Here is a 24374-nt window from a genome sequence, read left to right as displayed (position 1 = left end):
CATGTTACACTAAAGAGATGTGTCTTCATACCATGGCAGAAAATAAGCAGTGGCTGAGTGGTTTAGGGGAAATAAGGAGTTTGTTCCACCACTGGGTGGAGCTAGGTTAGAGAAGCTCCGTGGTCAAGAGGAGCTAGAATCATTCACCTGGATGGTTAACTACATCATAAACATTATTAACTGCATCAAATTCATTTATGAAGCTTTCGGGTCTTTTATGAAATGATGATCACAAATACTTTATCAAGATACAGTTATTGTAACGTATCCATAAACTTATAATTAGCAGTACAGAAAATCTTATGGTGGTCCATAATGTTAACATGGGTCACTTTTGTATTATAAGGCAGCTTCCAACTTAGGGATCCAAAAATAACTGGGCTCAGAGGAAACACTGAATGGACTGATGGACAATTATTTTGACTGGCAGCTCAGATAGAGAGAATGGAACAAACTGATGTCCCTGCTTTTTTCACAAACAGTTTTTCTTATCAGTACGGAGGAGTCATGACCTTCTGCGGGCGTGTTTAACTTTCTGTGACCTTTCAATGCTGCCTATAATTTGCCAAAAGAGTCTCCTATTCTCAATATTCAGCTATCCTGGACAGAAACTACTCTAGAACCCAACAGGTTGATAAGCTCAAAATATAGTAAAAAGAACAATAAATTACTTTTCACACACCATCATCATTTAATTGCCACCACTTTCACATTGCTAAGGGCAGACTCTGTCTTTATTATGGTTTCTCTGTAGATATATTATACATTAGGTCTCCCTATGGCATGAAAGTATTGAACTTAAAATATAGAAATCTATTAATATCAGTAAAGGTAAACCTTTTTTTATGTTTTTCTTTTCTTTTTAATTTTTCTCCACAATTGCCCAATCATGCTCACGCTGCGAAGCTGACCTCCACAACCTCCACTGTTGATTTGGTGGAACACAGGCAAACATAAGAAGCACATAATGTCAACTACCACTTCAGTGGCTGCATCACAAGTTAAGTTCACACGCTGTGCAAGGATGACACTCCTCATGCAGCTCAACAGAAAAACTTGTGGGAGCCCAATTGACCAGCAAGGGTCACTGGTGTGAGATGAGACACTGGAATCCTGGTATTTAAGGATTTTTGATACAGTACTCCATTTATGAATATGTAGAACGAACAGCATTACACAAAATAACCAGCATCCAATTGTTGACTTTACCTCAAAAAATGCACCAAATCTCAAGAAAGTATCCTTGGAGAAAAACAAATATGATACTGCCATGTTTTCTCAGTGTATTGTTCTTTTCAACGAAAGTGTATGGCATATCACTGTTTCTTCCAAGCTTCCTTCCTGCTGTCTGAAGAAAGAGAGAGAATTCCCCGGCTCCCAACTAACCACTCCCCCCTCCCCCCCTCCCCTCCCCAACAGCAGTAAATGATTGTCTAATGGATTCCCGCTTTAGTCCTAGTAATCTGGTAATCAGGGGTTCAAGGGGACCACATCTATCACTGAGGGAACAAATAAAAGTCTTAATACGTCCTGTTTCCTCCTCACCTCAGGAGAACAAGTGAACCAGATTAATGACGGCCTTGTTTCAAATAAGACCCGATCTATTCCCGACGATTTGTGGCCAGCAGAGCAATTTCGATACCGGTCTCTGTATTGATAGATGGGGTCTAAATTTAATAAAGGGCCAATTTACTGGCAGGGGATGTAGGAATGGAATTGTAGTCATTTTCTTCCCTTTTTCTGCTCCTCTCTTCACAGTCCAGTGTGAAATTAGACGGGGAAAAAAGCAGACTGACTGAGCAAAGGGAATCTTAAATGGCCATGGGTTTTTCCATCTCTGCCAAAGACACTACCACTGTTTGACAGCAAAAAATCATCTCCAGAGAGTGGTTGCAAAGCAGTAAATGAACATGTTTGTTTGACCATCAATCCGAAGAAAGAAGGGAGGTTTTTGCTGAAGCTGTGTAACCTGTTAAAATCTCACTGAAACATAAGATTCATCTGTTCTTTCGGGCTGATAAGAAGCCTCCTGACATTTTAAAGCTGGTGAGTACCTCAAGTGTAAAGGCATAAGATATAGACAACAAGGCATTGACTTTATCACTTCTGCAATGTAAAGTAGTGCATAAGCTAGGGAAAGGACAAGAGTGACAGATACTACCAACATTATATGGAAAGAGAAAAACCACATTAGACATTGAACTTTTAGCTGCTATTCTAAGAACATTCTACAATATAGGTTGTGCATTTCTTGAAAAGAGAGTAAGATTATTTTTTTCAAAATAGATCTATTCAAGTGTATGTACGAGAAAAATAATGATAGAACATGGTTTTCAATTTCAACAGCCTTGTTCCTTTTTCATTATTATGCATGTTCACATCCCAAACGTCACGCTTTGATTTTCTCGACTATTGTCTTGTGAAGCGCATTGCTCATCAACAAGAGCCCTGCTTATGCAACCAAAGAGGGCAGAATCCAAAACCCAGACTATTCATATGCCTCTTCATTGAACACACCGTTGTTTTTTTCCCTCTTTTCATTTGAATTCAATTAGTGCCTTACTCAAGGGCAATTGACATCCATATTCATAATACTGTGGCTCTGCTAGCACTAATGGTTCCAAAGGCATGATTTCCAAAAGTACATTTCTGAAAACTCAAGAAAATAAAGAATATGATTTTCCCATAGTTCAGACTTGTAGTGTCAGATGGTTTTTTATCAAAAATCAACCTTGACAGCAATTCTAATTGGCTTCAAAACACCAATTTACAGTTTTAGCTTCATTGCAATGTCTGTCATTCAAAAATGACTCATGGATATTTAATGAATAGATTAAATATGCCTTTACAGGTCTGTATGTCAGTATTTCTTAGATAAATCAGCTTTACAAAGCAAATTAACTCTGGCCTCGTTTAGTCTAGCACAAATGTGACAGTCCTGGCCATATTTGTATAGCCTGGACAAATAGATGTGAAAGGCATCAGTCAAAGGTTTTACCTTCTCCACCCCCCACAATAGCCGTAGCAATCGTATCATACAACAGGGCTTAATCAAAATATACCCGGTGGACACATATCAAAATCCTTAAAAAAACTACAACTAAGAATTTAGATAAAGCCAAAAAAGAATGAAGGAAAAATATGGGTATTTGTTCATTGTTAGCAGAATTCACTCTCATGTTATGCCACTGGACAGTGCAAATGCTAGCAAACCAATCTTAATAAAAGCGACTTCAATTGCCAATCCCTCAGTATACAACAACTAAGTTTGTAAGGCTTTCACAGTGCGTGACAAGAGCTCATTCCTGGCTTCTGATTCGAGAATGTATTACATTTTACTGCTGTTGATGAGAGCTCAACCTTAAAATGTGAAAGATACCTATTCTGAAAAAGAATATGCTGTCTGAATTTCTTGGCATCTTTGCAATGTATTAAGGGGTTAAATGACCCATAAAATATGCAGCCTCTCCAATTGGAGGCCCTTTAGGCTGTTTCACACTGTTTTCAAGTTGGGGCAGGATCTGCTGCGTTACTGGTGATGGTGAATGGATATCAATATTCATCTGAATCTCCTTCAAAATTCTAAACATATTTCCATAAGATATGCAATTCCTTGAAACAGCGTAAAATCATTGACTAAACCACTTGACAGTTGGAATGACACACTCATCTTTCACATGCTGTTCTGCAAAGCTATTTTTCGGTTTATTTATTTTCTTTGATTCAAGTCCCACAACATCAGTTTTGTACATGACGCATAATCCATCACCAGGTTTACAAACGTGAATTCTCTAGAATTCTCACAGAATAAAAGATTGGGGTTCCATGAGGCCAAGACTATTACTTCTCACTGTTACCAGCCAGCATCAGTCCTTCCTGGTTTCTCTGATTGGCGGTCTGCTGAAGTCTCATCAGGCCTCTAGAGATATAACACCACAGGCACCTACCGTCTGCCCACCAGCTCTAATGTCTCCCTTCTTAGCCACCCACATGAGCCTACAAAAACAGAACCAGCAATTTGCCATGCCTCATTCACAATTCACTGCTCTCCCTGCCTGCTTTTTCCCCCATAATAGTATGCTAAAGCACCTTGGCCCTGTCAACAGCTCTCTTCCTTCCTCGCTTCAGCTCTTCTTTCCCCTCTCTTTGGCTTAATTTAGTTTCACTTTGCTTTCATGTGTCCATCTTACTTACAAAGTAGTTACCTGTGCAACCGTGTGCCAGGGTGTTTCAGCTTCTAATAATCAGCGATGCCTAACCCCTCCTCCCTCAACTGTCTTGTTTTCTGACATGGTGTCTGTCTGCTGGGATTTGCACCCTAAATAAATCTTTCTTCTTTTACAACCACAAGGATAACCATTCCTGACCCCCCCCCCCCCCCCCCCAATAATAGCCACTACAAAACTTTTTAATGCCTTTATCAATAAATCTGCATCTACATTCCCTGTGTTTACAGTGTGGCTTTCTTTCGGCAGCCAAGTTTTAAGGGATTTAAACTTCTGCTCTCTTCTCTCATGGAAACAGGGTGGAAAGGGGATGTGGCAGTTCTTTCAATTCGTAAAAAAAAGCTCATTATCAGTGTATTGTGGTTAAAAACTTAGCTTGTAACTTGTAGTGTAAGTTCTTGATTAACATCCTATGTCAAGTGCTTCTATTTTGATGTTGAGCAAGATGCTTAAACTGAAGTACTTATAAACATTATTTATCCTTCGAAGAGCCATCTTTTAAAGGTAGATTCACACACATGTCCGAAAAATGGATACACCTTTTTCGATTGAGCAAAGATATGACCAGAAGCAAATGCCAGTTCTCCCTTCACGACCACACAGGGCCATTTTATGGCAGGCATTCAGGTATAAATTGTAACAGTGATGTGGAGAGACTGCAGATAGTCATTTCTATGCCCAAGCTGGTGTTCAAGCACAAAAAGATCATCTAAGCCACTGAGAGAGAGCGATGCTTTCTACAACAGCCAATCGCATGCTCCCATCTGCCACATGGGCAATACATTAATTTAGAGAAGAGATCTAAGGTAGACCCAGAGTTTTCAGACAGGTGTGAATAAAAGGAAAGGGGGTTAATCTCTCATGGTTTTAAAAAAGGAAAGAAACCTCAATCCATCAAATGGCACGAGGATAGGGAGTAAATTGACTATGGTGCCATCAACGGCAGTAGACTGAAGCCACATCAGAAGGATTTAAAACAGCTCTCTCTCGGTGCAGGGAACAATGGTTTACTGAGTGTCTGAGTTGCAATTATAATAATGCTCTGCCCGAACGAGATTAAACTGGAATTATTAATCAGCCATTGATTAAAGCCCGCTCCTCTGCCCCAGTCTTTCAGAGAGAGGGGATATCAACCACCGAGGGCATTCGTGATGGATGAATGCGCTTTGAAATCCCAAAAGGAAAAGCCACAAAATGTATCACCGCACGTGCACTGAAAAGGCTGTACTGGGGGATTTTTAACACTCCGTTTACCAGATGCTCTCGGTCCCCAAAACAGCATTATGCGCCACGGTGCAATGCACACACAGATGATCAAGTGATAACACATGCAGGGCCATGCAAATATCACATTTAATTACACACTCTACAGGCCAAATTAAGCAATGAAAAATGAGCAGCTTATTGAATGGGAAATAGAGCATCTCCCAAGTTTCATAATCAGAGGCCAAGCAGATTTCCCTGGTCCCTCATGTCTGCACTGGAAAATATCAATTTATGCACCTGTTCAATTGCATAAACAGTCTAGCTTTTCCCTACAAGAACCAGCAACAAAATCTCTGAAGCAGTGAAAGAGAAATTAAACCATATCTATAATGACCATTTAATTTATTTGGAAGTCAGGGGAGAACCCTCAAAATATAATGAATAGTTTAAAAATGAAAATGAAATAATAATTTAAAGTTAATTTAAAATTAACCTAACAGAAAAGGCTCTTATTAAAACAGAGAATCAAACATCAATAACAGTTTACCTGTTTTTTTTGTTTGTTTTTTTTTTACAAATAATTGCCCATAAACCAGAATATCACAGTATATTAGACCCTACAACATGTTTTGGAGAAATCTTCGATTTCCTGCACTAGCTTCTAGTTTGATTGTGATTGATATCACATGCCAGATGCTTGCCTTGATTTGTTTATGCATTTTGCCCAGCATTCAGTTCTCTGATATGTCTTTATATTTGTCAAGTCAGAAGGTCTTCTCAAGTGTCACATTGAATGATGTCCGTGAAAATGATATGTAATTTGTTTCACTATGAAGAAAAGGACTGGCCGTTTAAAGTAAGAATGTGGGTCGTACTAAATAAATAAGGAACGGTTCCTGGAATCCAAGCTCGTCTTCTCTTTCAAGCTACTTGGGATGTCATTGACTTAACCTAACCTCTGTAATTTACATTAGTGCATTATTTCACAGGGTTTGATAAGCTAAAAGTTTCAATTTAACTCTGCCAACTTTAAATATCCACAAAGTGAATACAATGACGAGATTCAACTCCACTAGAATAAGTGGTCTGTTTGAATCGGTCAGGACGAATCACCGCATTTCAAGCATCCAGTATGAACTCAGGCGAATATAGGCCTACCTAAAAACAAATACCTGAAAAACAAATGCATAGCTCCCAGCACACTAGATCCCATCCATCTGCACTAATACAAAAGCAGACTGAAAAAAAACAATGAAGACAGTTTCATCACATTGAGGACAGCCAGCAGCCAACATGTAATTCAAGCAAATGCTGTTGCCAAAACTGGTATTACACACTTGGTACAGGGCCAGCTTGCCATACTGTGCAATAAAAACCAACAAACAACTAGTTTACAAGTGTATACGTAGCCTATTTACCCTCAAAGAATGGGCGTCTCAGCATTGCAGTTCTTGTGCCATGTTGGTGCGTGAACTATATCGAAATCACTTCAGTAAGTCAAGTTAATCGACCACAGCCATACAGTTCATTGACAACCGCAGTGGATTGTACCGTCTGCGGTAGGCGGGCCAAGGGATGGGGCGTGGCTAAATATTGGGGCTGGGCTTCAGAGGCTTCTCCGTTCTGAATGGAGCAACAGCGGAAATGGCATCATTATTTTCTATGTTTCTGCAAGGACGTTGTCGGACGCGGTAGATTGGAATCGCAACGATTAATTTAGCTAGCTAGCTGCTGATTAGAAGAGGATTTAGAAGTAAGATTAATCGCATATTGATGTAATCAAATTGTTGTTGTGGATGAGTGCAATCATTGGGCTTGAAATGCGTGTTTTTTGTTTGTGTTGTCACTGGAAGGTGTAGCGTGCTTCCTGCGTAACGACGCATCCAGGCATAGCTAGCATCTAGCAAGTTAACTGCCTTGTACTAGTGCTAGACAACTGAATTACTTAACTTTAGCCAAGTAATGTTAATTAACGTGCGGTCGATTGGTCGTTTGAGACGCTTGCATTGCAAGGAAGCTGTTTGTTATTGCTGATCGTCATACATCCTCCATATCATACTTAGATCTAGCTAGATAAATTCCTTCTCGCTAAAGCTAGGTTAACCTCTTTGTTTTTATTATTGTTAGCGAGCTAGTCCTGCACGTGTAGCTAAGCAACTTGACACTAAAACAGGGATCTTGCAAGGATCGTTCGCTAAACTAACCCAAGTCAAGAATTACAGCGATATGGCTAGCCTAGCTAGATGGCCAACAAAACACAACGTTACCAATAACACCAAACTATTAGCTGATCAACATTTACTAGCTAACTTGATCGTTTAGAGGCAATAATTAATTTCTTGTTCACAAGTCAAACACTCGTTTCTGCTGGTAAAGGCAAGTCATAACTGTTAGCTAGCTGACACGGCAGTATGCATTTAGCAAATTTGTGCTTGTTTGTCTTATGATTTATTAAATTTGTGTATTTCAGGAGCTTTAACGTAGTGACTGCAAGGTTGGGGTGTTGAAACTGCCCTGCGTTCATGGCCACCCCTCAGTTGCAACAGCCGAATTTCCTTCTGGTTTGTAATGTTAGCTACCTGGTTTATCTAATTTAGCGACGATGTGTATTTTATTTTTGATCCACTAATCGACAAGTAAATAAGGCTACATATTGCTGTAATAGTATGCCAACTGATATGCTAATACTGCAAATACATAATTAATTGTAGCACTTATAAAGCTGGGTGTTTCTTCAGGCCAATCTGAAAACTGACTGGACAATCAAGCCTCTTCTGCAGCGATGTCAAGAGTTGGTGAAGGTGATCGATGACAATCCTGCCAAGGTGAAGCACAGCCACTCAATCTGTAATTCTGTTTGGAAAATAATTGCGGCGAAAGCCACGTTTTCTCAAAGGATTGGACAACTCTCTGTAGTAAGCGACTGAAAATGTTTCATGACATTCAATAAGGATGTTAGTGTAGAGGGGGACGTTTCCAGTTTCAAAGGTAATATGTATTCGTTTAGTAACATCATGATTTGACTGGATCATGTTACAATTGTGTTAACACAAAATGACCCAAAATATCAGAAAAGATGTACAATCTAAAAAGGGATGCAAGTGAAATGAATGTATAAACTTGCTAGTGGAGTTTCCCTAAAACTCAAGAGAGCTGGGCACAGATTTCAGCAGTGGGCTTTATTTCTTAGTGTACCAGTGTAGAATGGTTTCACACAGCTGCTGCTGTGGGTGAAAGAGGGGATTGTTTCCGTGGAGTCGTTGAACAGCTGCTGGTTTCCTGACACCACAGAGCGTGCCAAAAACATCAACTGTTGTGTGGATTGTATGATTTATATCTCAATGTTAGGCTTCAAAGACCACAAGACCATGGGAGATGAATTTAATTGCTTTGATAATGTCCTATAAAAGCAACGAAGAGCATGTTGAAAGTGTGCACTAGCCTTAGGAAATTCACTATTTTGCTCTTTTGATGTGAAACTTTTGACTGGTTAGGAGAAATGTGAGGACTTGTTAGGAATAAAAGGTCTTTGGCCTCTCGTTTACAGTGAGTCTCCTTTGTGCAATGCATTATGGGTATGAGAATGAGCAGTGTGCATTACCACAGACTGGTTTGTTCCTATGCAGGATCTACACCTGATCTTCCCTTGGCTGGTAGAGAGCATATTTGGTAGTCTGGATGGCGTCATTGGAGGGTGGAGCCTGCGATTTCTGCAGGCCCGTAACAATGAGTATAATATCGCCATGGAGTTCCTAGACCCAAGGTACACTGTTCTCACTGGTGCCTATGACTGTCTCAGTACTGTCAAAGTATTCTGTGCACAAATACAACGGTACAGGAAAATTCACCTATTGTAGTTTTGGTGGTGTACAGCAGTTCAGAACATTAAATGAAACATTAAAAAACTGATATACAACGAGACAAACCACAGCTAAAACTACCTACTAACTGTTATGCTTTTCAGTGGTCCAATGATGAAACTTGTCTACAAGCTACAAGCAGAAGAGTACAAGTATGATATCCCAATCACTTGTCTCCCAGTAAGTTTACAAAAATGTGGTTCACCATAACCTGCACAGCAGATAATTACTGTGTGATGCTACTAACCTGAAAATCTTCTGAAACAGCATGCTAATTCGACAGTCTCACTGTTGTGTTCTTGATGTTTTTTAAGTTTACCATGAGATGATTTGTACTTTTGAGAAATTAAGTGCACTGCACACACACATTAGTGTGAATGAACCTTGCAGCGCTGTGCTGTATAAGAAGATGGTGTGTGGATTAGTTTTCATAACATTGCAGTCGGTTCACTCTTGCAGGGACCTTTGAAGGCATCCATTCAGGAAGGCACCATTCCCGATTGTCCACTTTTTCAAAAGCTGCAGCTCCCTCTCTCTGGCCAGATGAGTCTCAGTCTGTCCTTCAGTATCCTTTCATTATGTTCAGTAACTCAGACTCAAACTGTGAAACTGTCAAGCTGTTAAAATTAATGTTTTAAATTTTCCCTCAACAAATTTTCGCAATGAATCGACTGAACCTGTTACAGTAATTGCGTTATTCGATCCATGTTAACATTTAATCAGAATATTGCCTTAAACTGATTACTCCCAATAATCATGCTATTGGTGTGCATGTTAACGTAGCCAGTTATGGAGTCAATAACTTTATACCTGTCGCTATAGAGAAAGTGTTTCGGGTCCTTGTTCAATTGAGTGCAGTTCCTAAATTTTCATCAGATCCCTTTGAATATTACATGTTTTACTTCGCCATGAGCCTCATAACCCAAAGGGTAAGTATGCACTATCTGGTTATTGTAGCTTCATTTTTTCCCTGTGCACAAATGACTTGAACAACTGGCACCTTTTCTTTTTTTAATAGAATCACCCCAGCGGGCTGCATATTAGCACATCGGACAGTGCCTACTTCACTTTGGTGGACATCTACCTGAAGTACTTCTTGCCTACTGAGGGCAACGTGCCTCTGTCACCTTTCTCAGATATCAGGGCCACGGTGCCACCACCTGCAGCCAGGTACCCCAGTACAGAATTCGTCCCCATGGCGCCTGCAGGAAATTGCACGTTTTTATACCAGACGAATTCAGACTTTGTAGCGCACACAGTTTTAATTGTGACTACGTCCGGCTCAGGTATTGACAAATGTGTGTGTGTGAACGTGCGCGAGTGGGTTGATTTTCGTGGCCTTTCCATCTCCAGGTCCCCCAGCGTTCCGTTTGCAGGGTACGGCATCCCCAGCACCACCCTGCTGAAACGCCACATCTCCCATCAGCCCTCTGCCAGTGCCGACCCCGCGGCCCTGGAGATCTGGAGGACTGAGACGCTGCTGCAGGTGGGGGCTAGAGGCCAGGCTGGATCACTGTACACTATCTACTCTTGGACATTGAGGGTTTACACACATCCTATATTTGACCCTTATTATTCCAGTGGTTTACAATGATCAGCTTTCTCCTTCCCAGTTATTATTGTAGCTTGTTGGCTAGTTATTTCTAAACAGTAACTCTACTTTAAACTCCATTTATTATCCTGCAATATGATTGTGTAATTGCCATTTGGTTGATTAACAATGGGCCACCATGCCTAAAATAAAATTACTTCTCTAAAGTTTCATTTTGTGTGCCTTTGCTTCAGATGTTTGTGGAGGTATGGCTGCACCACTACTCTCTGGAGATGTACCAGAAGCTCCAGTCCCCCCAGGTGAAGGTAAGAACCTGTCTGAAGAGCATGTCCACCCCCCCTCCACCCCCCACAAGCTCAACACAGCAGGCCATGGATATTAATCCAGCTGTGTAAATCTGGGCAGGCCTCGGCCTTATCCATAGAGCAGACCTCTCCACCCTCCCACAAGCCCTCTCACATAGTTTCCACCAACCTCTCGCAATCATGCTTTTCACCAGAGCACAGATGACCTGTTATTTCCTTCTGTCAAACTGCTATAGATTTTTTTCTTTTCTTGCCTTGGATGGGAAACCTACGTTTATGTACATTTTGCACAGGAATGTTGACCTTTCTTACCATGCAGCTTTGAGTGTGACAGTCATGGAGGGAGGGGTGATTTCAATGGTCTCACCATTTCCCTGCACAAGCAGTGCAGGACCTTGCTGTTCATTCCTCCATCCTGTTCAAATCCAATAAATTAAAGCACAATACCCACCAGGGAAAGAGTTAACACTTTGCTTGAGCAAAAGCATGGTGGTGTTTGTTTGAACAGAACAGAAGTACCTGTTGCTCTCAGTGATTTACTTTGCAAAACGTACTAGTGGGTGACTGCAGCAAAGTTACACTGCACCAGATAGTGTGTAGATTCCTCTTTAGGCCTGCTTTCTGACTGTGATCTGTGCATGCCCTTCCTCTATCACCTGCTTTCTCTTTAGTTCCTGTCTGTGCTCTATGTTGGCTGTTGAATGTTGGCTGTAGGGACTGCTTGCCATCCCTTATATTTTTGTCCTCATTTGCCGGGTACTTTTCATTTTCACTCCACAAATTTGTCAGCCTTGCACTTTGAACCCATTCTTCCATTGCTACATTGTCCTTTCTCTAATTGGGAAAACCCCCAGAGGCTGTGTACATACTGCTGTGTATCCCAAGAAAATGAGTATTGTGTATTTTTTTAACTAAATTGTAGACTACTAGTATGAATTTACGTCTCATTACATGGTAATAGAGGGTTCAAGTGCAAGTGCTCCTGTGGCTGTTCTGACCCAGGAGTCTGTCTATCTGATGAAATGCAATGATACATACATTTTTTATTGAAGTATATAAATATATATATTTATAAATTTACTGTAGATCTAAATTTCTCAAGAGAACTCGCTATAATTGTTCTTCATGTCTACAATGTCTCTGAAATTCAGGTGTATGATACATAAAGTCACACCGTTTATGGTTTGTCTGGCTCACACTATGAGGTAGTGTAGAGAACAGTCAGAGTTGATGCGGTAACCCCTTTCCTTGATCCGAAACCATCAGCGGCATTCGAGCCTGAAGCACGGTGCTGCTTCTTTGCCCCCAGCACCCTCTGTAAGGCCCTAACGTTTTTGCCCCAGTGCAGTTGCAGCAAACAGTGCCTGCTCTGAATCGGGCTACCGCATCACCCCTGTTGTCATGGCAGCGTTCCTGTGTCGATGTTGTTGTTGTTGTTGTTGTTGTTGTTGTTTTTCTTCCTGTCTCATATTGTCCTCCCTGTGTCTTTGAATTGCACTTTTTCGTGCCTTCTGTTCTCTTCCTCTTGTTTTCACCTTCCGCCTCTCCTCTCTCTCTCCCTCTCTCCCTCTCCTTTTCCTGGCTTTTTTTTACCCTCCTCCCTCCTCTCCCTCTCGCACCCGCGTCGCGGCGGCTGTGTCAGCTGGCGGTGCTCCAGTACCGACTCGGTATTTCCAGTATGCACTGCAGCCCCCCGGCCCCGCCCGGCTATGGGACCCTCAGCACGTACCAAGTACTTCTACTACCTTTATATCATATTCTGCCAGGTACACAGGGTCTGCAGAGTTGAGCTATTCATTACAGGCCACGTGTCAGAAAGCTCAAAGAAGTTGTTTTGTGTCTGAGCGAAAGATTCAGCAGCAGTGAGCACAGTACATTAAACAGTGGCATTTCTTTAGAGGGGCGTCAAATATGCTTTCATTTTTTTTTGTAAATGTCTTTTACATTTTTTCTGGAAAACATTTTTTTTGCTTTCTGTTTCTGAGATGTCAATGAACATTTAAAGTAATTTTCTCCGGACTATATATTACCATTTTGGAAAAATAAAAGGATTTTTTAAAAACACATTTGGAGAACACATTTTAAGGGGTTTACTTTTTAATAACAGCTACCTATTAAATATTAAATAAACCTTTGATTTCTTGATTGATATTTTAACGATCATGCTTTTGTTTTGTGTCCAGTTTGAAACATCAGTGTAATGGTACTTAGGTGGGGTGAAAAGAAGAAAAAAAAATCACGATGCAGTGTTACTTTCATATGGTGAATTCACTTTACACATTCTCTGAGCTGAGTGAATCCAAGATTATGCCCAATGTTAAAACATTACACTAAGATGGTATGAATTTAATTGTGTATATTATTAAACGAGTAAGAAATCTTGTCATTGGCTGCACAGTGGCTGTAACTTGTGGCCTTTAATTTGAAATCAGCGCTGAGGAGGTGAGGGTGTTTGAGGGCGGAGTCTAACTGCCTTTCCGTCTGGGGGGCGGGCCGGGGGTTGCAGGAGCCCTTCAGCCCCACCGAGGAGCACGTGCTGGTGGTGCGGCTGCTGGTCAAGCACCTGCACACCTTCTCCAACAGCCTGAAGCCCGAGCCGGCCGCCCCCTCACCCTCCGCCCAACCGCAGGCCAGCCCCCTGGAGGAGTTTAAGCGGTGAGCCCCCAGTCGGCAGTGCGGCATAGAATTGGGAATAGTGGGACGCATTCATAGTTGGTTGGTTTTCCCATGGTTTAATCCTTATGAGGGAACTGCCAAGCCATACCCTGGGGAAGGTACTGAGCTTGAATTGTTCAGTAACCAGCCAGCTGTAAAGTGGATTAGGTTTTACAAAGTTATGCAGTTTGCCTCGGTTAAGGACATCTGCAGAGCAAGTGATTTTCTCCTCATTAACCACGACAGCCATAACCTGTTGTTCTTGATGTCCGCCCCCAGGGTGGTAATCTCCCGATTCGTGCAGCAGAAACTCTACATCTTCCTCCAGCACTGCTTCGGTCACTGGCCCCTGGACGCCTCCTTCAGGGCAGTACGTGACCTTCCTCCGCTCCAAGGCCCATCTGTTCACATGAAAAACTTTCTCTGCATTGCTGCATGTCTGGCATTCGTACAGTAGCGTTATATCCTGGGATACTCGCCTTTGTTACATAACTGATTTGATTCTATTCTGGGTGTTCTCCGCAGGTGTTGGAAACCTGGCTAAGTTACATCCAGCCCTGGAGGTATACTGCTGAAAAGAGTAATCCTTCATTGGACGGCCAGAACAAAAATGTCCCTGAGAAATGGTAATGCTTTATGAAAATAGTGACCTATTGTTCCTTGTGCTTGTGCAGTACATTTGATCAGTGCCCCTTTCCCACAGGGCAGCCTTTGTGCAGGAGAACCTGCTGATGTACACCAAGCTGTTCCAGGGTTTCGTAAACCGAGCGGTACGCACGGACCTGGTCAACAGCAAAAACGCGCTAATGGTGTTCAGGGTCGCCAAAGTTTTCGCTCAGCCCAACCTGTCGGAAATGATCCAGAAAGGTAACTCAAGGTTTCTCCAAAGTTTGTCATTTTGAAGCTGTTTTGTATTTCCTGCTGTTCTCTGAAGCATTTGGAAGAGCAGGAGGTGCCAATGCAATCAGTCTTTCCCTGAGCTATAACGAGGGGTCGACATTCATCACTGCGATGTGGTGTAGGACTGGCGGTAACAAAAACCGCTGACACAGCACATCTGCTGTTTGTGTTGATGCCTCGATGTGGTTTCAGAAGAGGTTCTCCACCAGCTGCTTTCTATGCTGCTGGTATAACCCAGTGTCACACTGATGCACTCACTCACAGTCATGCAGGGTCTTCCTGTGGAGCTCCTGCCTGAGGTCTGTGCCATACCTAAGCTGGGCACTGCCAGTTTACCTTGCCAACACAGTGTTGTGTGCGGTGCCATCTCACGCGTGGTCTTCTGCAGGAGAGCAGCTCTTCCTGGAGCCAGAGCACGTTCTGCACCACCGGCAGCAGCGACTGTTCCTCAGCCCCGCCCACGGCGGCAGCTTCCTGTCTCCACGGCAACCCGCGGAGGCCGACGTCGTCTTCAAGGTCAAGAGTCACGTCTACAGCCTGGAGGGGCAGGACTGCCAGTACAAGCAAATGTTTGGGACAGAGCAGCGTAATGCGGTGAGGTCATTCACCACAGATAGCCTCTTACACTAGGACAAATATGTGCTGGGACTGGTACTATGGACAGAATCTGCCACGTTAAATCTTCTATCACATATAAGTCTATATTCTTAAACTAATAATGTAATATTCTACAAGTTGTATTATTTCTGACAATCCCATCACTGCAACATCCTTTGTCGGTTTTAGAGAACAGCGTGCTACTACATGCCCCCCAGCTGTGCAGCCAGCTGACCACTTATTTCTCTCTCTGCAATGCACCAGCTCGGTTTCCACAGCAACTAATAACACAGGCAGACTGCAGGCGAGACATCAGAAGGGTTGCCAGATAGCGGTGTGGTGGGATTTACCCTGCTGTCCAAATCCAACCCTCTCTAGATGATCCTGGCCAGGTATGAAGCGCCTGAACAGCCGACCCTTTCTTGTACCTCTCCCAGGTGATACAGCTGGTCCAGCTCGTAGCTCAGGCCCAGCAGACGACGAAGCGCATGTCGGATTGCTCGGGAGAGGCCGCTGCCAAACAGTCCTACCTCTCCTGGTTTGGCTTGGGTTCATCAGACCTCAACACCACCTACACAGGTGGAGAGCTGGACGAAACGGGCGAGAGCGGGAAGAAGACCCACGAGCATTTGGAGAGGGCTCTGGACTACCTGTGTCAGATATTTCGGGTGGGTGGATAAAAACACAACTGATTATGTGCTAATGACATTTATCAGCTATAGAACCCTGCACCCTTTGACTAATCCCATCCCTAATTGATTTCCTTCCCCCCCCCCCCCCATTGATTGGTTATAGCTGAATGCTGGGCAGGTGTGCCAGCTGATGGGAACCATGGCAACTACAAAGAATGATGTGGGATCCAATCAGCTCCCTGACTGCATTCAAGGACAAAATGGGCTGATCCTCACTGACCTGGGCAGGATGCAGGTAACCGGGTTCTTTACATCGATGGTGACCCCACATTTCAGATGAGGGAATTCCAGGTTATAGAGAAGTGCCAAAGTACCAAAGTATCACTGTGGTAGAACAAATGGTAGATGCTCAGTATATTTTCATTATAAATTTACTTATGAAGATGCTCATAATTATGTTTACAATTTTTTTGCCATATATGTCCTGTTTGTGTTTGAAACATGAAACAACTTGTACCTGCATGCTTTTCCTGTTGTAGATTATTAATGGACTGCGCAGATTCGAGATTGAGTATCAAGGGGACCCAGAGCTGCAGCCCATAAGAAGCTACGAGAATGCATTTTTGGTTCGGCTGCTGTTTTGGATAGCGTCGCTTGTGAACCGGCGGGTAAGAATGCGTTCGAACCCTCGGCGTTCGAGAGAATTCAACACAGCTCTCAGAGTCGGCAGGGAGAATGAGTGCTCAGTGGTGGGGCTGCAGGCATTAACGGGAGTTTTCTTACGCAGTTTGGAGGACACATGGATGCGCTGTGTGTAAGGAGGGACTTCCTGGGCCGGCTGGGGCAGTACTACTTCATGCACGACACGCCCTCCGAGAGGTGCCGGAAGAGCCCGGCGACGCGGCGGAGCCTGGAACGCCACCTGGGGCCGCGCCTCAGCCTCCGCCTGTTCGCCAGCTATCGCACCATACTCGCCATCCTCCTGCTCTACCTGCTGGGGGCGCTCTTTTCCTTCGGCCCTCTGTCCAGCACGAGCCTCATACTGGTGGCCGCCTTTATTCACGGACTTTTCATGACCGCGTTGGCTGAGAAGCAGAAAAAACAATAGCACGAGTTATACTACAAGTTTTTTATTTTTTCCCAGTTCTTGCCTTCACATGTAAATACAATATGTTTTTTTTTTACTAGGTCTATGTTTACAAGCGAAAACAGCTGATTGGAAAACTGCCTTCACCTCTAAATGAAATGTCAACGTCTGTAGTTAAGGGCTCTTGATTAAGACATTTGGAAGACAGTACCTTTACTTGTGGCCAGGGGCACCATATGGGGAGATGATTCTGAAGGTCCTGACTCACAGGGGCCTTCAAAAAATTGTGCTGTAATTGTTTCAGGGATGGGGTAGCCCAGGGTGGTGGTTCCCAAAATGTGAAATCTTTTTATGGGAATCAAAATCCCTGGTGACACCCCTGCTTGTGGCTTTCAATTCAATGACTGACCAAGTCAACAGGTGCACTTCGTTTATCTGTATAGAGATCTACATTGTAAAACTTTTAAGCTAGTAATTTTCAGTGTATTATCCTTAGCGATGTATAAAAAAAGAGTTTCCCTACAAGATGCTAGTAAATAGCTTTTATGCTATGTAGCAGACACAGAAAGGGGAATAAAGCTCAGCTCGAATGACATGGTACATGTACAGGTTCTTGTCTGGCTTGCTGTAACAATACAAACCCGATGTCCGACACAAAGAGCCACAGATGTGGTTGTAAGCAGTGAGCTTGGATATTAAGACTACTATCTTTGCACAGTTTGCCCCAGTCCTATTTGAAACTTGTAAGCCTGAATTGCAAGGCTGTTCTCGCTAAACGTTCTCCCCCATATGCTGAATGGCCAAAATTCCGCCACACGAGGAAATGGGTGGGAAGCTGTTGTGATCTGCCTTGGCAGCAGAAATGCTCTGAGGAATCTGCAACGGGACATAAGTGTCCATGAACAGGGAAATAAAATGGGTGCTTTGTGTTTCCCTTAACTACCCTACAGCAATAGGATGTTTAGGATCTGTCTCTATAGAGCATTTGGCAACTTTAGCGAACAATTCTGGAATCCAAAGGCAGGGAAATTATGGTGGGGAGAATTGTTATTTACTGTAAGATACATCTTGTACCACAATAATATTGTTTAAAGTAAATGTTATATTTTGTAGGCTGTGTGTTAACATCGGATCAGTAAAAAAGAATGACCTGCATTTTAAGTGCTATGGAAACTAGGGCAAAATTTGGTACTCCCTGAAGAACAAAGATTTACGAGTGTCTGGACTAATAAATGTGTAGTGCCCCTCAGCAGTAATGGGGCACATTCATTAGGAAGATGTGTTATTGCTGTATACAATTTTTAAAATCTTTTTCGTTGGAGGCAAGTGTTTTTGAGAAATGACAATTGACCCAAGAGTTTAAAATGAAATCACAGGATTTCTGAAAATACAATTTAACAAGCCTACATAATCTTGCAAGATGACACTAATTAATTGTATTCTTTTCTTACCCTACTAAATAATTAGGAAGTTGGGCATCTTCACCATTGTAATTTGCCTCTTTCAGGTGGCAGTTTCTCACAGATTAGTGTCTAGGAAATGAAAAGAACTGGAAAACAGCCAATAATAAATGCATAAATACTACCAGGGCTTTAAAATAATTAATGCTGTCCTGATATAGACAAAGAGAACCAAGCATAAGACACCAGTTGCAGGTGACACTTTAGATTTTGGTTGCATGGAAACGGAAGGTTATAGGATTAAGCAACCTAAGAACAGTGCTGCACCCCTGATGAAAAAAGTATAATTTTACATAATTGTCTTTGTCCTTGTAAGTACAGTAAAAGGCTGTTCAGGAAGGATGTCTTTGCCAGAAGACTTGTTTTTAAGACTGCACACACCTCTGGAGTGTCATTTGTTTGTATTTCTTAGTGAATCTCCGCTTCTTCAAATTTTTGAAATTGTAATTGTATTTAACAACAATCTAACATAATTATGGAACCACCACAGCCATGAAGAAAATATATATATGCTTTATGTATCAATCTTGTTAATTGGATAATCAATTTATAATTTATGACCATTTCATTTTTGGAATTGGAAGGATTTTTTAAAATTATGACTGGCAATGACAACCATGACTCCAGTGTCTATCACAATCTATGGAAAACAAATCAACATAGAGGTAAGACAAATTTGTAGTTTTATATATTTAGCTTCATCACTGTTGAATCGATACTTCCAAGTCTGGAGGTCTATTGATATTTCTGCCCTCGTTCTAATAGTCATTGTTCATCATATTTAAATATCTTACTATGTTAATGTTTTTAGTCATATTTGTAGGGCACTACTCCCAACATTTTTTTCTTAAGGAGCATATGTGCTCATAAATTTAAATGTTTAGGAGCACACAATTGCATCCCAATTAGTAGATGTGCTTCTAAATTATTTTTCCAGTTGGCATACATCAATTTTAAGGAACAAATTCTCCTGAAAATGGAAGTACTGTAGAGCCCTGCATATTTGTATTATTACCTGGATTTGTGCAAATGGTGCTGCAGTATGCAAAGTCAGAAATAAATAAAATCTTAATACCGTTCTGCTAAAGTCTATATTATACTATACAATTATAATGTATCACAATGCCTTTAAATACAGTATTTTATGAATATGTTTATATATTTGCAATGACATTATGTTATTGATGTGTTATCAGGGACATAAAACACATTCACTTCTTTAAGGATTACATCTGTGATTTTATTTATTGTATGAAATAAAGTTATGTTTTAACTATGTCCCAAGACGATTTCATTTTTATTTCCTGTTTGAGGAAAATTACGTTACCTGAAATTTCGAAGAACAAAAGGTGCAACAAAATGGGACTGGTTTAAAGTAAACATGCATAATAAGGTCAGTCTTTAAGTGAAATGATACAATAGATATAAAAAATGTAATTTTGCATTTTGGGTCAGATTGTGAAAAACATTGTCCCAGCTCTGTGTTCTGTATTGACAAAGTCCTCTCTATCTGATCTTTTCTGAGAGGTTTTCAATATATTTGCCATTAAAATGATTGCTTTCAACAGGGATTCTTTCAAATAGTATGCACCATCAGAGGGCCCAAGTTAAAGTCAATATTGTTTGACAGCTAGCACTTCATATGCAAGATTAGAATTGGAGACTTTGCCACAGTTTGATCTTGGAGGGTTTAGTGAGCCCCCCCCCCCCTTAACAACTCCTTTGTCCTCAGGCTGCAGGAAGGGAAAAGAGCCACAGTCGCATACAGAGGCCCGGCACTGGAGTGGGATGTGTTTAGAGAACAACCGCCGCTTGCTTCATCTGCCCAGTCCTTCATCCCATCGAGCAGCACTTAGGTAGTTCACCTTGCAGATCCCTGCATGGCAAAGATGCATCTCTGAGTTCTGCATTTCTGTATTCTGCATCATGCTGTACTCAATGGAATGTGCCGTTGGCTTGTTGATTTGGAATATCAATGGTAAATGGTAAATGGACTGCATTTATATAGCGCTTTTATCCAAAGCGCTTTACAATTGATGCCTCTCATTCGCCAGAGCAGTTAGGGGTTAGGTGTCTTGCTCAAGGACACTTCGACACACCCAGGGCGGGGTTTGAACTGGCAACCCTCCGACTGCCAGACAATCGGTCTTACCTCCTGAGCTAAGCCGCCCCTATATCAGCTTAATCTGCTATTGAACAGATGCTTTAGATTTCTAACGTGTAAATTATCTTACGGATAAGCGCTTTCTTCACTCAGCCCATCTCTGATGCCCCACGTGCCCTGCATGTTTGGCTTCTTCAACACTCTCCCGATAGTGAGCATATGTTTTTGATGGCAAAGACATCTCTGTGCTATCCAGCAGCCCAGAACCCACAGGTCAGCTGAGGGCAGATCTCATGACTTCCCTAGTGCCACTGCATGCCCATGGCTCCTCTTTTCTTCCCTCCCCGTCAGCACCCTGCAGGAGTGCCAGGACCTCCTCGGACAGCTCCACAAAACCAACGGCCTGCAGTCACAGGAGGTGGGTGTTTCAGCACAATTGCCACGCTTTTCCACCTCCCCGTTTCAGAACAGTGCTCTAATCCCAAATGTATCTCTCTCATACAGTATATCCCAAATACACAATGCATTTGTGACAGATCTGTTTTCTGGAATTTCCTTTGCTATGACTGCAGACAAGGGTTATGGCCATTTCCATTTGAATTGGCCCAATTCGGGAAATGAATTGAAATTAAATTCAATTAATTAATTTTTAAATTTTTACAATGTTATATGGGGATTTTTCAATTGAATTTCAATTAATTTCCTGAACTGATAGACCTCGGCTCCACTGATGGTCCTCTGATCTATTTCTTGCATGTGAAGGCTGTCCCCAGAGACATTGTACTGAACAGGAAGAAAATCTCCCCCAAGGCTTACATCCTGGCCAAGGCCCACAGACACAACATTACCAGGTAAATTCCATCAATTCCAAATTTCTACATAAAATGGGTCAGTTCCTGGAAATTATTGGAAAAGTTCATAATTGTTCCTCTTCCAGCTCTTGCAGTGATGAAGAGGAGCCGATGCTTCCGGAAATCCCTCTCAAATCACAGCCAAAGAAACTGTAAGTCACTGGGGGTGGGTTCAGTATTGGGGAGTAAGAAAAGGCCAGCCTGGAGTGATAAACGCCCTCCCGCTTTCCTATAGGTACAGACCTCTGGTCAGGGAGGTGGAGAGAGTGATCCTCCCAGCCCTCAAGCAGACCCTGGCCACCACAGTGACTGATCAGCAGAGGAAGATGCGGGCTATGCAGAAGAGCTGTCTGAGAGCTCGGGCACGGTTAGAGATGGGCCACGACAACAGCACTGCAGCCTGTGACACACTGGACCCTGAAAACAGCTAATACAATACAACACTGTTGCTCTGTCAGCTGTGAAGGACATTTGAATATTTTCTCCCAATTTATCTGGTTAAACTCTCAAGGCAACGACTTCAGCATCCACCCTGCTGAACAGCACCATTTAACGCTTGAAGGTATCAATGCCACTGAGTAAAATGTATTTATATATTTGTAATGACAATATGTCGTTCCTCTCCTGAAGTGGGACCATAAAACACGTTAACACATCAGTGGAACACGTTTTTTAAAGATTACATCAGCGATTTTACTAATTGTATGAAATAAAGTCATGTTTTATCTATGTCCTAATACTATTTTATTTTCACTTCCTGTTTGTCCTTTTCACAGAACATATGGAGCAACAAATGTGAGTGGTTAAAGTAAACATGCATAATAAGGTCTGTCTTTAAGTGAAATGATACAATAGATATTTTAAAAGGGTTATTTTGCATTCATTTATTATTTGGGTCAAAATATAAGAAACATTGTTCAAGCTCATTTGGGCTCTGATAAAAATTATTCCTGGTGGTGCATTCTGTATTGACAAAGCCCTCTCTATTTGAGAGGTTTTCAATATAAGGCAATGGCAATGGCACAAGGCAATGACTTCAGTATCCACACTGCTGAACAGCATCATTTAATTCTCAAAGTGTCTACATTTAGCACCTGTAATGACTCAATTTTCCAAAAAAGCGATGGTTATTTGTAAAATTACTTTCATCAAGGGTGTTTCTGGGAAAATGATGTACACTATAGACAGTTCGTTAAACATTAGTACATGCTAAGGGGCAAATTACTTCATACCTGAGTGAGTATTTATGTAAATATTCGTAGATAAACACACATGAAGATATGCAGCAAATCATAATGGCTTCCTGTCATATTGATTCAGCCATACCATTAGCCATTCAAATCAAAATAATAAAAGCTAAAATGCACTTCTATTGAAAACAGTAGCAAAATAACAGGCCACTGTGGTTGCAGTGGAAATAATAAGTTTAACAGCTTAGTTGTTCTTTCTGAGAATAGCTTCAGGGCTTCCTCAACCAAAGAGGTAAGGTGAAAGTAGGGGTTTTGGGCTTTGGGTTCTTTGAAATAGTCATTATAAAAATGTAACTAATAATAATGCCAGACTGTTAGTGCTTTTGGTCAGTTTGTCCAAGTTTGGTGAGAATGAATGACTTAATGGGTGGTCCTCTAGCCACTGAATATCAAAAATAGCCATTGTCTCTACCTCATTGGACATACATTTAACATTATCCATCCTGTCGTTGCAGAGGTGTTGACAATTAAAAGTTCAACATTTTGTTCACTGATGGCAAGAGAACCATTGTATCATTGCCCACTGTTAAAATATTTCATTTGGCTGTAGCACATAATGTGTGTCAATGGAACAATGGGTGATTTTTCCACCAAACCTTATTGACCATCTTGCCAACACAGACCAGGAAGCTGAAAACTCTCATTTTTCATTTTAACACGCCTTGGGCATCCACAGAGGTCTTACATAGCATGTTTGCCCATCCAGGATATTCTCTGCTTTGGAATTTCCTGCTTCTGACTTCCTGCCCCCTATGAGGACAATTACTAGGCGGTGGCTCTCTCATGACTAGACATATGACTCCACCTGTACCAGGTCCAGCCCATGACTGCAGTTTGTGTTTAGCTTAAAACAATAACTCAGAGCAGTCGCGTCTGTCTTCTAGTTAAAGAGGAGAAAAGGTAGGCTACAGCAATCTGCCTGCTAGGCCTTGAGACTCCTAGCTTTTCTGCATTAAATTAGACGCCTGATCTGCAATTTCACTAATGTACTTTTCTAATTGCGTTACAGTTCAATACAAGATTACAGTTTAACTCTGCATCTCCCGAGGGAGTTTTTTTTTTTCCCTGGCATTTTAACTTTGGGGTGGGGGGTGATAAAGGCTACATTAATACTGGACATTTTACTCATGACAACTGTATATTTCAAGTCTGTATACTGAAACAACTTAGATTTTCAAGACATGCCAGAAACATCACTAAGACCACCACCACTAACTAAATTGATATATATATATACATCCAACAAAATGCATACCAAGCTGAGTTCAACAAATGTTTGAAACAGGAGGAAATAACTTGTTTTGGAGCAGGCAGGACTCAGTGCAATTACTCTGTTTGTGAGCTGCAGCTGGGAAGAAGAAAAAATGCATTAACATCTTTCTCATGTCTCCCATGTTCTACATTACAGATCACAAGAGTAGCTAAATTTAGATTTTTCCTATGCATGTGTTAGGCTAATTTTTAAGGTGTTCTCAATAAATAAATTTAAAAAATCATCATAGTGAAAGTTCATTTAATTTTGATGTTTTTTCATTTGAACGATTACTTTTTTATTGATCCATTTACCCTTGGTGAGTTTGATATTGTATAGTTACTGATTTCTACCACCACCCACCCCTGTGAGAACTGTGGAATTTGCATGTATGCCATTAAAACACTAAACAATTAATTGTAAACATAATCTTAATT

The 24374-nt window shown here is 41.7% G+C and overlaps 1 protein-coding gene across 3 annotated transcripts; it reads left to right on the top strand.

The window, feature by feature from the left end:
• The first annotated feature begins 7050 nt into the window (after nt 1-7050).
• LOC118206515 (sphingomyelin phosphodiesterase 4-like) lies at nt 7051-17615 on the top strand. 3 transcript variants are annotated; one of them, XM_035379303.1, is made up of 20 exons: nt 7051-7185; nt 7903-7993; nt 8171-8257; nt 9059-9195; nt 9397-9472; nt 9752-9857; nt 10169-10221; nt 10311-10462; nt 10646-10778; nt 11078-11149; nt 12792-12881; nt 13656-13804; nt 14084-14174; nt 14330-14430; nt 14508-14671; nt 15093-15298; nt 15739-15969; nt 16097-16228; nt 16473-16601; nt 16721-17615. In XM_035379303.1, exons 2-20 carry the CDS (start codon nt 7955-7957, stop codon nt 17039-17041), a joined length of 2469 nt encoding a protein of 822 aa, XP_035235194.1. In that variant the 5' UTR covers nt 7051-7185; nt 7903-7954; the 3' UTR covers nt 17042-17615. The 3 variants fall into 3 exon arrangements, with proteins under 3 accessions (XP_035235194.1, XP_035235195.1, XP_035235196.1); XM_035379304.1 differs by lacking the exon at nt 12792-12881; XM_035379305.1 differs by lacking the exons at nt 7051-7185; nt 7903-7993; nt 8171-8257 and adding an exon at nt 8276-8420.
• Nucleotides 17616-24374: the final 6759 nt, after the last annotated feature.

Source organism: Anguilla anguilla, chromosome 10, assembly GCF_013347855.1.
Source record: "Anguilla anguilla isolate fAngAng1 chromosome 10, fAngAng1.pri, whole genome shotgun sequence".
NCBI lineage: Eukaryota > Metazoa > Chordata > Actinopteri > Anguilliformes > Anguillidae > Anguilla > Anguilla anguilla.
The sequence above is the reverse complement of the archived record's forward strand: the minus strand, read 5'-3'. Positions and strand labels throughout refer to the sequence as shown.

Bases quoted from the DNA above. Each gene is read 5' to 3' on its own strand.
- LOC118206515 (XM_035379303.1), top strand. From the start codon at position 7,955: ATGGCCACCCCTCAGTTGCAACAGCCGAATTTCCTTCTG. The intron at 9,473-9,751 runs GTAAGTTTACAA...TCACTCTTGCAG, and splicing joins TCCCAATCACTTGTCTCCCA to GGACCTTTGAAGGCATCCAT. The intron at 9,858-10,168 runs GTATCCTTTCAT...AATTTTCATCAG, and splicing joins GAGTCTCAGTCTGTCCTTCA to ATCCCTTTGAATATTACATG.